The sequence below is a fragment of the Euprymna scolopes genome, chromosome 23 (genome assembly GCF_053919585.1).
Source record: "Euprymna scolopes isolate OS-2025 chromosome 23, ASM5391958v1, whole genome shotgun sequence".
Lineage (NCBI taxonomy): Eukaryota > Metazoa > Mollusca > Cephalopoda > Sepiida > Sepiolidae > Euprymna > Euprymna scolopes.
This window is the reverse complement of record NC_136504.1, coordinates 98,854,203-98,869,639: the sequence shown is the minus strand read 5'-3', so window position 1 is coordinate 98,869,639 and position 15,437 is coordinate 98,854,203. Positions and strand designations below refer to the sequence as shown.

Sequence of the window (15,437 nt, the reverse complement as noted above, 5' to 3'; positions counted from 1 at the left end):
AACTTAAAAAAAATTGACCACTTTTTTTTTTTTTTTTTTTTTGCTCAACATACACCTCCACACACCCGGGCAACGCTGGGCGTAAATGCTAGTATTCATATAGATGTTTCCTGATTACCTGGAATTTTTATGGCTATTTTTCATGTACATGCTTGTTTGTCTATTGCTCTTTCGGATAATTTATGTAAAAGACTTGATTTTTTTTTTTTTTTTTTGTAATCTCTTTGCTATCCATAAACCTTTTTATTTTATTTTTTTATCATTTTGTTAATAACCGTGTTGATTTATTTTTTGTTTAATTCAAAAGACTTCATACAAAAGTGACGAATTGGGTCACTGTTTATGTGCTTTTCCTTCTTTCTCAATTTTTATAGTTATAATTATATGAGGGTCGTTCCAAAAGTGATGCATCCTATGTTTTAACTAAAAAAACAAAAGTTGAATAACCACAGAGATGGGGGTGGTGGTGGTACCATTTGTGCTGCAGAACATATTTTTTTACATAGTTATCACCATTCTCAATGCACTTTTGCCAGCAATGATGCGGTGGCTGTGCATGGACATCCGAATCGCATTTTGTCACTCAAATCTGTCGCCACTTTGAAAACGAACCCATCTCTTAACTGTGCTGACATCAATTGTATCAGCATCATAAATGTTCAACAGGCGCCGGTGAATGTTAATCGGTTCAATTTTTTTATGCATGGAGGGATTTAATGATGCATCTTTGCTTCTGGCGCACGCCCTTAACAGTGGTTCCTTTCAACAGAGAGATGAAACTTTCAGGTCATCAATGCGTAAGTTCAGTCATCATAACAATGCACTTTGCAATCCTCTCTGATCTATTTGGGTGGAATAAGAAATAGGAAACATTACTTTTGCAACATCCCTCATATGATGACATGGATTGGAAATCCAAACTAATCTATGCTGTTGTTTGGTGATATCCTGTAGCAATAGCAATGTTACATTCCTGTTTTTGTTTCACAAGTACTGCAATCAAAGTGTGCTCCAAACTTCATGCACTATTGTCCTCTCGACTTAAATGCTCCTGACAATCAGCTAAATCCCACCCCTTCACTGATGCTTTTGATAGCTTCTTTTTTTTTTTTTTTTTTTTTTTTTTTTTTTACATAGGCATCACCACTTATCAAGGCCAAGAGGCCACTTAAGGATAAGGGTTAAAGAGTGTGCAGTAGACATTGGACAATATAGTAATTATTAGTAATGAAAATTTGGTAAATTTGATAACTTATATAGAACGGCTCATCAAGAACTTATTTACGTTAGACTTGAACACAACCATATTGTAGTCAACCGGAAAGCAGGAAAACGGAAGACAATTCCACAGGCATGCAGTTCTAAGAAAGAAGCTTTGTTCATGGAATCTACGTTTAGGTTTAGGCACAGATAAAGAGTGGGGGAAATTATTGAAAATGTTTACTGCTTACCTTTCGAATTCCCTTCCTGTTTCCGTGCATACCAACATGCAAAAATTTAAATGTAATGTAGACAAACATCTTGCATCACAACTCCCTACTTAGTATGCCCCTTAACTCTTAATTCACAGTAGCCTATTGTTTCAATAGTAATGTGCTTTAAGTTAAATTAAAATAAACAAAAAAATAAACAATTAGTTTTTTTCTTCAATATAACAGTTGTGTAAATTTTGAATTGGAATTTTTAAGTCAAGAAGCCAATACACTGCAACATTTTTTTTTTTTTTTTTAAATAAACATTTAATCTTTCAAAGGCAATTAGTGAAAATTGAGTTTTCAGTTATCTCCCCTAGATAAAAATTTAAAATCAACTTAGTTTTGCCGATATACATCTTCATCAGGTATGGAAACAGTATTTATTGTGGTCTAAACAACATAGAAACAATGGTTTTCTTCCCCTTTTTCTTATCAGCAAAGTCTGTGCCTTAAATAATGATTTTTTTCCCCCTTTAGTTAGTGGAAGAGAAATCCTTCATGACTGATACATTTTTTTATTTTTGTGATTAACCAGAGTGCTCCTTTTTTATAGATTCTTCTCCACAAGTGTTTTTTGATGTTTAGGAAAATATATGGATATTTAACATGTGTTTATATGAAAATCGGGAGAAATAACAATCTTATAGTTAAATATTTAGAGATTTAAAAAGAATCGGAATCAGTGATTGTATCAGAATCGGTGATTGTATCAGAATCCAACCATTAAAAACCGACCTTGTGGCTAACTCTGCCCTTGTGGGGAGGCAAGTAAACATAAAAAAAACAAAAACATTTTTACTGTTGCCTTTTCAAAGAGTTACATTTTGAGCCTAAAGCAATCATTTCCTTTTAGGTGGCCAATACTCCCAGAGCAAGAAAAAGATGTTCCAATTGAAGAAATTGTCTCCAGTGATTGCTGTATCCATATTGAGCGCTATTTTGGTGAGTTACTTTATTACTTTTATATAAAATTTAGCAAAAGTTCTTAAGCTTAAAATTTTGAATAAACAGACAAAATGCCTTTGAAACCACATTTAAGATGCAACTATTTTAAGCCATTAGATCATTTTTTTTATTAATTTTATTCATAACTAGCGGCTGTGCCACGTCGGCACATACAACATCAAGTCAAACAAAAAATCGAGTATACTCAACATCAAGTACACTCAACATCGTCTTACCATCAACGCTTACCTTGTGAACTTGGAGTATGGGAAATTCCCATATGCACAAAACAAAATCACTGAAAAAAACAAAAATACCCTAAGTGTAATGAGTAAACATTGAATAAAATGATGGTTAAAATTATTACGAACTTGCCAGGATTCGAACCTGGGATCTTCTGATCAGTATTCAAATGCGTTATCCATTGCGCCACAAGTCCTGTCCAAATGTTACCGTGACTGTATACAGACAGTGCTGAATTCTGTTGACATGAGTAGGTAACTTTTTCGACAATTGCACGAAACGGGCCAAAAACACTTATTTTGGGCTTTTTGTGTGATTCGGCGTTGTTCGTTACGAATGATTTTAGATAAGGACAATCTTGGGACTTTTTCAGGAGAAAAAAAAGAATTTTTCAATTCGATGCATCCGTTCGAAAGTTTTATTGATATATATATATATATATATACACACACACTAGTGATGGGATGATTCCAATATTTTTCCCGGTTCCGTGCTCAATTCCCGATTCCGATACAATCACTGATTCTTTTTAAATCTCTAAATATTTAACTATAGAGTTATTTCTCCCGATTTTCATAAAAACACATGTTAAATATCCATATATTTTCCTAAACATCAAAAAACACTTGTGGAGAAGAATCTATCAATTTTAGTTTTACTGGTCATTTAAAATCACTAAATATTCATTATTTTATCATTATTACCAGCACTGGAAGATTTCAAATCAAATAAATAAAAAAAAAGACAAAAGAATTGTTTTGGCATGTGAAAATAGGCATCAATTTTTCTGATACTGATTAATCATCCCAACACTAATACACACACACACACACACACACACACATACAAATAAATAAACATTTAGAATTTTATTAATAGTATAGATAATAATAATTTAGATGTTTTTTCTCATCTTGCTTTTTTTTCTTAATTATTATTCGGATAATAAAATATTCAGAAAAACGTTTAAAAAAGAAAATAAATGTTTAAAAAAGATAATAAAATATTCAGAAAAATGTTTAAAAAAGAAAATAAATGTTTAAAAAAGATAATAAAATATTCAGAAAAATGTTTAAAAAAGAAAAAGAAAAAAAATTGAAGTTTTACTTTTATTTGTTTTTTTTAAATCATGATCAGACATGTCCTTGTCTCATGTTGTTAAGGTGACTGCCAGATGGATTACTTCTTACCCCAATTGACCAATTAACTATGTTATTGTATATCTTTCTTGTAATCTTGATCTTTGAGGTTATATTTTGTATGTTTCCTATTACACATTTTATACCTTTAACCAGAATGTTTTATTTTTTCAATAATGTTTAACAAAATGAAACAAATTTTGAAGTATGTATTTGTTCACATAAATGTTATTTATAATACAATATTGAAACTTTTAAATTTAAGGTTTTAAAAAAAAAATTTTTTTTATTTATTTTATTTATTTTTTTTTTAAATAAAAGATGTAGAATGCTCAAGAGTAGGGCCAGGACCCCCTTCAATGCAATGTCCAGTTTTATAGAAATCAATTCAATTGGCTTAAAGCCGACTCTGATAAAGAGGTTTTCCAACTTGATATTTTAAGATTTTAAATGAATCTTATTCCTATAAAAGATACTGTTTAAAATTTTTTATTTTTATTTTATTATTATTATTTTTTTTTTTTTTTAGGAGTTCCTAGGATTGGAGTGATGAACCAAATGGGTGAAGGCCTTGGTTACACCTTGGCTGAGTATACAATGTCCTTATCAAACATTCGAGATTTGTTAGTGTCTCGTGTAAGTAAACCATGAAAATTTATTTTGTTTATTTTTCTCTTAGAGAATTCAACATGTGAATTATTAATGGCATTTTCCTTTCTATTTCTTGTGTGTGTGTGTGTGTGTGTGTGTGTGTGTGTGTGTGTGTTTAATGCTGGAAATCTACTTCTGACAGTAGACAGAATCAAGGTGTTTTTTCTAATTTTTTTTTTTTTTTTGAATAGTATATTATGGATTACCAGCAAGTCACTAAGCTTAAGGCATTACTCATTAGATAAAATATAGTTTGAGTTATCTGACTAGCTGAAAAAATTCTGACATCTAGATTTGGGCGAGTACGGGATGATAGTGCTAGGGTAGTGGCACAGATTGTCAGCTCGACGGTTAAGTTTCAATCCTGGCTTGAAGCACTTGTTTGTCTAGTTGTACTGATGAGTTGTAAACATTGAAACAATACTGTGGATGACAATATAGCGTGTATTTTGACATGGAGCAAATTTTAATAAATTTATCATATATCGTTGTTATTTTATTATCATCTGTTATATAAAGGGCAATGAAACAAAATGTGTGTGTGTGTATGACAGGAAATAAGTGTCTCTCCGGAAAAAAAGTGAATTCAAAGTATTTCATTTATTTGTTTGGCACTTCGTCGGGGTCGACAGATGCGAAGAACAAAATGAGAACGCCTTCTATAACGTTACATTGATACAAGAGCATGCTTCACACACATGTGCACACACACACACACACACACACACACACACACACAAAAGAAAGCAAAACCTTACTTTAAATGCTTACAGAGTAAATTTATAAATAAACTAGCAGTTATTAATGTATGTAAGTGTTAGCAGGAAGACCCAATGCTGCCTTGAATTGAGAATCTATGGCAACACATCAAAGGCTGTAAATGACGAAGTTCTCTCTGATTCTCTCTCCTCTGATCTCGAGCGCGTGGTTCAGTGGGGGAAGATGTGGCTAGTTACCTTTAATGCATCCAAAACCAAACTCCTATCCTTACATCATCAACGCTCTGATCCCCAGCTGGCATCAATTGTGATGGATGGCTCTCGTCTGGGTGAGGCCCCGTGTTTTGACAAGCTTCTGGGTTTGACCTTTACTCCTGATCTGAAATGGAACACGTACATCAAGTCTGTTGCCAAGGTCGCTGGAAAGATGGTGGGATCCTTCTACCGCTCCAGAAGATATCTCACTACTGATGCAATTCTCTATCTATATAAAAGCCAAGTACGGCCAAGGATGGAATACTGTTGCCATATCTGGGCAGGAGCTGCCAAAAACAGCCTATCATGCCTTGAAAGAGTACAAAATAGACTTCGTGGCTTAGTGGGGGATGCCCTTTTCTCTACCCTGCAACCCCTCTCCCACAGAAGAGACGTTGCGAGCCTATCCTTGTTTTATCGTTATTTTCATGGCAGGTGCTCGTCTGAACTCCAATCCCTGGTCCCCCCTCGCCAATCTTTCACGAAAAACACCCGTCTAGCTGAATCCACTGTGAAAAATTTCCCCCACTCTATATCTGTGCCTAAATCAAAATGCAGATTTCATGAACAAAGCTTCTTTCTTAGAACTGCACGCCTGTGGAACTCTGTTCCGTCTGCCTGCTTCCCTCCGGACTACAACTTGGATGTCTTCAAGTCTAATGTTAACAAATTCCTAATGAACCGCCCCCTTAAGTAAACACTTCATCAAATCTCCTTACTAACGTAATGTACTTGCAATAACCCTTATCCCTGAGTGGCTTCCGGGCCTTGATAAGTGGTGATCTCTGTGTAAAAAAAAAAAGAATCACTTCTATGTACTTTTTCACTATGTTCATGACACCATTTTACTTTCTTTGTTTTTACTGCCTCCAAAAAAAAAAAAAAAAAAGAAGCTAAAATGTTGGAAAACTCGGAATTAGTGTCTTATGTTTTAAATGTCATTCAAATTGGATATACGTATTTGACGTTTTAAGGAAGTTTGTTCCAATGAGGTCCTTAAAGGTGGAGGCATATAGATATTCAGCACATAGATGGTAACATAGATTCAGGACCACTTCCATTGTCTTCTCGGGAGAATTTTACAAACATTATACAAATTTTGTCAAAGTTCCTTAGATTAGAAAGTACACTGAAGTTCGGGACCACTTCAGTTGTCTTCCCCAGAAAATTTTAATTTAAAATACACTTTTAAATTTTATGTAGATTCTCGAATCTTTCTTTCTGTAGAGAACACACAGACATAAAATTATATATGACTAGCAATCAGTGCCCGGCGTTGCCCAGGTGTTTTGAAGTTAATGCTGAGAAAAAAAAAAAAAACGGTCAATTTTTTAAAACTTTGACCCCTATTATGACCTCTTAACATTTATTGTTTAGGGATCAAGTAAAGTTAATAAGTTAGATCCATGTCCAAGGAATCTATATCTAAAATATCACGTGTTTACTGTTTAGACCCAAAATTGTAGGAGGAGTTTGGTAGAGTTCTCAAAGGTAAAATCGTTGAATATTGACCACTAAATCGCCAAATTTCTGTCGAAAACCTATCACATCGATTTTCCCAAATCTCAGTACCCTGTATATCAAATTTCGAATCTCTAGGCTTAAAATTGACAGAGTTTTAGCGTAGGGAAATGCACACAGACACACACAGACACTTATATATATATATATATATATAAAAACATGTGTGTGGCATCCGTCAGTCGAAACGACTATGGATCAGCAACGGCAGCGCCGTATTAAGATGTTGTTATAAACATAAACAGCATATATATAAGGATAATAGTACGCCATATATATAACAAAAGACCATTATTTACTCAAGTGAAAGGAAAACCCGGGGGAACTTTACCCAAAAATAAATCTATATTTTTTTTGTGTGTAATGATAGTCTTATAAGCGAGTAATTAATAATTCAGCCATCTTGATTCTTAACCAAACAGAAAGTTCAAGTGGGGGAGTTCCCTTTTTTTTTTTTTATAGCGAGGCCAAATTTCGCGAATTTGGCCTTTTTTTAAAGCAGTTTGGCCTTCAAAATTTCTGTTTGGCCTTTTTCTTCACCGATGAAATCTGGAGACGCAACGGGAATTTTCGGCAAAGAAATGTTGTTACTATGCACATCTATGTAATGAAATACAATTTGTGGCAAAATTTCAGGAAAAACTAATGGATGGTTATCTCGCAATAGTCCGGACAATTCGCTAAATTATCTCGTCAAAACCTTAAATCTCGAATTTTTGTGCATTTTTTTTTGGGAGGGGGCTAATTTGGCATAATAGTGTTCATTTAATAGTATTATCTTGAAAAAATAAAAAAAATAAGGAAAATTACCAAAAAAAACCAAACAAGAACAATAAAAGTGTGCCGTATTTTTAAAAGTTTTATTGCGTTGTTTTTCTTTTCTTTTTTTATTTCATCGGTGAAGAAAATGGCCAAACAGAAATTTTGAAGGCCAAACTGCTTTAAAAAAAGGCCAAATTCGCGAAATTTGGCCTCGCTATAAAAAAAAAAGGGAAATCCCCCTACTTGAACTTTCTGTTTAATTTCGCTTGTAGCGTTGATTTTTTTCTTTTTTCGCTATAAAAAAATAACTACTTGATGAAATGACGTGATTTTTTCTGTAGGAAAACTTTATCCCATGACGAGTACGTACAATATATATTTTTTTTAAATATTTCCATTTTTTAATGTCAATGGAAAACTGCACAAGTACCCAAACCACGAGTGAACGCGCGTTTTTTTTTTTTTTTAGTTTAGTTTCATAATGGCGGCCGTGATGTCGGAGGTTCGATTGTTAGATTGTAAGTTAGTTTCGTATTTTTGTAATTTGTAAATCGCAAGTTAGGAAAAAATTAAACCCTTCCAAGATGGACAATAAATAAAGCCATAATATTTTATGGTAAAGTTAAGAGCCTACGAACCATAGTTTTTTAGGAGATGTGATTATTGGATTAACCAATCAGAAATCGTCTGTGGCACACACATCTCTGTTTTTATAGATATATAGAAGATAGATAGATATAGATATAGATAGATATAGATAGATATATATAGATGTTGATTCCCAAATCTCAATTCATGGAACCAACCTATAAACTATGTACAAGTTCACCTGTGTAGTACTCTGTCAAGGGCAATACACATAGATGATGAAGTCAACTGCAGGATATCCAAGGCTACTGCTGCCTTTGAACATCTTCGATCTACTGTGTTGAAGCATAGAGGAATTCAGCTGCAAACCAAAATTTATGTATACAGAACTGTGATTCTTACCATGACTGTGAAACTTGGACCATATATGCAAGACCTATCAAGAAACTGAACCATTTCCACATGACCTGCTTCCATAGATTGATAAAAATCAAGTGGCAAGACAAGATACTAGACACAGGTTTTGGCTCGGTAAGACCTCCTGTCAGTATACATCACGCTGCAGCAGCATTTGTGGGGTGTATATTAGATTCAAGACTTCCGAAACCGTTCTTTCAAGTCCAAAAGAAAAAAAGAACTGTACGATGACAGCAAAAACGGTTCAAGGACAGTCTGAAGGTCTCCGTCAGACAGTTCGGTTTGTATTTCAACTCATGGGGAAAACTTAGTCCAAGACAGATGTTCCTGGCATATCGCCAGCTACAAAGTGGATACAATCATTGGAACTGCACCGGTTGTAGAATGTGAGAGGAAGCGTACTATTAAAAAAGTCGGAAAAGTCAGCACCTCACTTACAGAATATATCTACAAGTGTCCCACATATGGGAGGAGATATTTTAGAGCTTGAATTGAGCTAATAAACTATCTCCAAATCTAAAGAACAATTACATGATCACTGTCATCTGCTCAAGTGATGGATGAACATTATTGAATGATTGATACCTGCATTTTGGAGAAATTTGAATGTGATTTATGTTAATTTTTTTTTTTTTTTTTTTTTGCAGAGAATCATCAGCAGAGAAGTTCCATTCATCTTTTTAACATCCAACCAATGGCCAGTGAGTATAATCCAGGAAAAATCTCTGCAGGTGATGGATGTTCTGGTAGATAGTTATATACGCCTCCAAATCTGTCATTCTGCCCAGGAACGTATCCAACCAGAGAACAGCATTGAAAAAATGGACACAAGAAGAAAAAGAAAATTGTAAGTAATCTCTACATGTTTGTGTGCCTGTATATCATTATATAAGGTGAGGGGGCTATGCTTTGATGCTTTAATATCATCTCTCCAGAACGTTTTTCTTTCTGAAATCCTCTCATTGCCTGGATCTTGATTGCTTGCTCATCAGTGAAATAGGATGCAAACATTTTTCAGTTTTTATTTTGTGGCTTGTTCTTTTTTGTCTTTGAGAATCTGACAACCTATTAAATTTTTTCATTTATAATTTTTTATAATTTCTATAATTGATATATGGCATACTCACCAGATCCTGTTAGATCACTGAAGTTAAGCAATGTTCAGTCTGGTCTGTACTAAAATAGGTGACCATTTAGTAATACCAGGTTCTGTATGTGCTCTGAAATTTGAAAAAGAATGAGTGCTGCCAAGCTATTCTTACCCAAGACATGAAATAATCAGCACTCCCACAATCCTGGTGTTTATTTAGGATTACACTTATTTTAAAAAAAAAAAAAAAAAAAAAAAAAAATTTTATGATGTATATATACTCATAATGAAACGAAGATGTCATATTCTAAAAATCACAAATTGATCAAGTATTTTTTTTTTTTTTTTACTAAGAAAATCAAACTTTACGATTTTTAGTGATTTAAAGTTTTAATTATTTTGATTACAAACAAAATCGCTGTAACCGAATTGAATTGTCCCCCTTGAATTTTAAAACAAAATGGCAGCTGCTAGACCTAGTTTTGCTTTTTCATAAAATTTGATTTTCTTCTTTAAAAAAAATCTACTTGATCAATTTACTTGATTTTTGGAATATGAGATCTTTGTTGTGTAACGAGTACACACATCCTACATGTTTTTCTGTATTTTTGTTTTAAGTGTAAACACCAAAATCTTTTTTTAAATTGCAATAAAATAGTTTAAAATATTTAGATTTAAAATGACCAGTATCAGCTTAGAATTAACCGAAATGTTATAGCAAAAACGAAAAAAAAACCCAAAAAACGATTGTTTAGTGTGAAATTTGAATTCTGAAAGATAGCATAAAATATTGAAACTGAAAGCAATGAGTGCTGCCAGTTTTTATTTCTGCTCCATTGGTTAAATGAAAATGTCTTTAAGAATTCAGTATAGGGATACAAAATTATAAATCATCTTGCCATAGATCTAAAATGATTCAATTGTTTAAAATAAACAAAGAGAAGTTCCTTTTTTTTTTTTAAATTAAATATGGATGATGGAAAAAAATGTTTACTTTCTATTTTTGATACAAAAGTAAAAATCATTTTATGAAATAATTTAGTTGTTTAAAAAAAAAAAATGTGAATGATAACTTGAGTAAAAAAAAATGTTTACTTATTTTTATTAGTAATGAAACGGTGCAGATTATAAGTTTTCTGTTCAGTTCCTTAATAATAAAAAATATTAAACCTGAAAATGAACACTAAAAATGGTGGAACATTTATTTCTAATGTTGTTTTTATATATTTTATTTAACAGATCTATTTCTTTTCTTTCTTTTTTTTTTTTTTTTTTTTTCTTCACCATTAGTTCGAATCCAACTAATCTGATCAACTTATTTGTAAATTTGATTATTTTATTTTTTTGCTTCACAGGATTGAGATTTCATCACTTAAACGTTTAAAAAATTGAAAAGGAATGAGTGCTACCCAGCTATTCTTACCCAAGACATGAAATAATGCAGCACTCCCACAATCCTGGTGTTTATTTAGGATTACACTTATTTAAAAAAAAAAAAAAATACAAAAAAATTTTTATGATGTATATAAAAGTAAAAATCATTTTATCCTGTACCTCTATAAGGCCACCATCCGCCCATGTATGGAGTATTGCTGTCACATTTGGACTGGTGCATCTGCTACTAGTCTCTCACTCTTAGACAAGGTTCAAAAGAGAGTCGCCAATCTGATAGGCCCTGAACTGGCATCTAAACTATCAAGTTTATTTTAAACGTGCTTTTACTCCTCATCATCCAAGTTTTTCTCACACACACACACACACACACACAAGGGGCTATAGACCTCCAGCTTGAGGAATTCATTCTGATTTCATTTTTTTTTTTTTACCATTAGTTGTGGAACGCAAATACTCTGGGTCGTAAGAAAATGTTACAAATCTCAGGTATTCTTGTAAAAGGTTAAAAACGTTTTTATTAGTATTGTTTATTTCACCATTAGTTCCAATCAAGTCCAAGCCAACTTATATATAATATATTTACCTTAGTTTCTTGGGGACTACTGGGCCGATCTAGTTGAAATTTTGTATGGATCTTTGATATGGTGCAGTGAACTAAGTATTATGGTATCCGTTGGATGCAGTTAATAACCAGAATACCACATTTACTCTAAAGCACTCATTCCAAGTAACTGGGCTAAAAAGTCTAATTTTTTTTTTTATGTATTTATATATTTTATTAGTTCCAATAATAAATATCTTCAGAAATATTTCTCATGTGTGTAAATATCAATTGAATGGAGAGATTAATAATTTATTTTATTAATGCAATTCTTTAACAGGTCTGTTTCTCTTTTTCACCACCAGTTCTGATATGTCGCTACCTCCGATGCAACCTGTGGATTGTGATGGGGAAAGTTCCAGGAACAAATCCCTCAGTTACAGCAATCAAGGGAAACAAATCCTCATCAGTTACGTGAGGGCGGAATCATCTCAGTTAGCAAGTTGTCTCAAAGCAGAGCTCCTTGCTCTCAATTGCAGTGTTTTTCTGGTGAGTTCTTACCTTTTATTTCTCTTATGAAATTTAGGAACGGTTTGATGTTTCATTCCTTCACGCTATCATCATCATATATAGGGTATGTGTCGGTAGAAGCAGGTGTTACATATAGGTCTTATTATTATTTATTGTTATGTTTTAAAAGTGATGCTTAGAGAGTCTTATTACAAGTGATGTCGTGTAGAGAGATGTTGTTAGAAGAGGGATGTTGTTGTAAGAGAGATTGTTCGTTCCGTGTTCGTGTTATGAAGATTCATATTTATATTAAATGTTCATTACTTAGAAGTGTTGCTATGGAAACTCTTCGAGTGAGGAGATAGTGTTCAGACAGTCTTAGTGTAGATATGAGATGTAGAGTTCACATTGTAGATATGAGATGTGTATGTCGTGACATTTTATAACACAGACATATAGACCTATAATAACAATTCAATTTACCTTTTTGTAGAATCACAACACAAGACGTTTTATAAAAACACATGATGGGTTTATTTCTTCACGACCGGCCGTGGTTTTCTCATCAAGAATTCAAAGCTTCACATATTAAGTTTCAAAGTGACCGTCTCGCTTCTAGACGTTCGAATTCCAAACTGGACTGTCGCCTGTCCCTCTTAAACTCCCTCTGCGTTTCTCCCAGTTTTTCCTTTCTTTTCTCTAAAGTTTTTCTAACTATCTCTAGAACTTTCTATTTTCCATGACGTCATACACATGTTAAAATATGTGCCTTCTTTCACGTGTTCTGGACATGCGTGTCCAAAACTTTTCCTTTTTTTACAAAAGGAATTTTAACCTATACTCAGTAACCTATTTTTCCAATATGTTAAAAACATTATCTTATAGCTGCATTCTTTCAATTAAATTTTCATAACAAAATTGACAGTGCACATTCTTTTCTTGAAATATTTGATCTCTATTCTAAACAATCCTTTTTCTAATTCTCACACGTAATCTATTTCTAAACCTAAATTACGAGGTTCAAATTTCGCCTATGCTATTTCATTTTCATTTTAACTAAATCTCTCTATTTTTATACTTACATGAAAAGGGGACATGTAACACGGTGGCTAAGGGATTAATAATATGGACCAATAACCTTGGTGTGCCAAGTTTGAATAGGGTTCAGAGTTCACACAGACTTGAAAAGTCCTTGAATTGACTTTTGCCTTGAAAAGACCATATTTCTATTATTACTTTGTAAAATCCTTGAAAAAAATGGAAAATGTCTTGAAAATGACTTAAAAGGCTTTAAAAATTGTATTCTTTATATCTATTAAATAATTGGGTCTAAATATTACAAAGAAAATCGAATAAATCTCCCACTATTATTGTTTTATAATTTAATTTTTTTGGAGTCGGGTGGATATAGTGCGGCCGCTACAAATAAAGATGATCGTGTCCGCCCCTATAAAAAAACTTTCCTGTTACAGACTGGACTCTCCAATTCCTTGCTTCCCCTTCCTCTCACCCCCCCCCCAAAAAAAAACTGTGATACTCTAAAATGAAGCTGAAATAAAATGTCCTTGAATTGACTTTTGCCTTAAAAAGGTCATATTTCTATTATTACCTTGTAATAGTCTCTCTCTCTCTCCAAAATCCATTGTCTCCAAATAAAACCTTGAAGAAACTCGATAAACATCTCCCATGCATAGAAAGTTCTATTTGTCCAAGTCCCCCCCCCCCTGCCAATCTTTCACGGAAAACACCTGTCTAGCTGAAACCACTGTCAATAATTCTTTATCTGTGCCTAAATCAAAACATAGAAGCATATGGACCTGATCTCATCCCAGCTTTGCTATTAAAAAAGTGCTCAGCTGAAGTAGCTCCAGTTCTCTCCAAACTCTACAACAAATGCCTTAATGAATCATGCTTTCCGGGCTGTTGGAAAACTGCTTCTGTTGTACCAGTATTCAAGAATTCTGGCGAAAGAACTGACCCATCAAATTATCGCCCCACTTTTCGCCAAAATATTTGAGACCATAATTAACCATGCTCTAGTCCGTCACCTTACAGATGCTAAACTTCTGACTGACAAACAATATGGATTTAGACAAGCCCGTTCCACTGCAGATATCCTCACTCTAAACATATATACCATTCACTGGACAAAGCGGGGGAGGGCAGAGTGGTAGCTCTAGATATATCTAAGGCTTTTGACAGAGTATGGCATGAGGGTCTCCTCAGGAAAAGTAGATCATACGGCATCACTGGTAGAATACTTAACATAATTAGGTCCTTCTTAGATAAGAGAAAAATCCAGGTTGTCCTCGACGGTCGTACATCTAAACAATATAATATAAATGTGGGAGTGCCTCAGGGGTCTATCCTTGGACCTCTATTGTTCCTAATATTATGACCTCCCTGTTCCTAATAATGACCTCCCTGACAAAACTGCCTCTAATATATATGCAGATGACACCACACTCTATAACAGGCATGACAGGAAAACAAATGAACACATAACTAAAGAAATGACAAAAACACTTGAGGATGACCTCCAATCTGTAGTGGAATGGGGACAAAAATTGGTCACATTCAATGCTGCCAAGACTAAACTTGTTTCCTTCAATAATTACAAGAAACCTTCTCTGCCACCAATAGAAATGGCCAGTGACTCCCTATCTGAGAGTACATCTTTCAAACTTCTTGGCCTAACCTTCACAGGAAACATGAGTTGAAACAATTACATTGAAAACATTGCTAGGAATGCTGCAAAGAAGGTAGGCTCTCTCTACCGTGCTAGAAAACTACTGACACCTGAAAGTATCCTGTACCTCTATAAGGCCACCATCCGCCCATGTATGGAGTATTGCTGTCACATTTGGACTGGTGCATCTGCTACTAGTCTCTCACTCTTAGACAAGGTCCAAAAGAGAGTCGCCAATCTGATAGGCCCTGAACTGGCATCTAAGCTTCAGCCTCTGTCTCATCGACGAAACGTTGCATCCTTCTGCCTGTTCTACAAGTATTTTAATGGTGAATGCTCTGACGAACTGCAGACACTTGTGCTCCCACGACTTAGACACTCTCGACAAACCCGACAGGCAGCTAAATCCCACGAGTAGAGATGCAAAAGATCTTTCTACTCCAGTAGTTTCTTCCCCAGAACCACTAGACTCTGGAATTCCATTCCAAGTCCCTGCT

General features: G+C 33.9%; 1 protein-coding gene and 1 non-coding gene across 2 annotated transcripts in view; one reads left to right on the top strand and one right to left on the bottom strand.

Moving 5' to 3' along the window:
* Nucleotides 1-15,437, top strand: part of LOC145246054 (uncharacterized) — a 137,779-nt gene that overhangs the window by 92,209 nt on the left and 30,133 nt on the right. The window contains exons 3-6 of the mRNA XM_080107897.1: nt 2,329-2,417; nt 4,332-4,438; nt 9,363-9,562; nt 12,107-12,290. Of these exons, the coding sequence (XP_079964023.1) occupies nt 2,329-2,417; nt 4,332-4,438; nt 9,363-9,562; nt 12,107-12,290 (580 nt within the window). The remainder of the gene's footprint in view (nt 1-2,328; nt 2,418-4,331; nt 4,439-9,362; nt 9,563-12,106; nt 12,291-15,437) is intronic.
* On the bottom strand, nt 2,787-2,859 carry Trnas-acu (transfer RNA serine (anticodon ACU)). The gene has a single exon. It is a non-coding gene; the product is annotated as a tRNA-Ser (tRNA).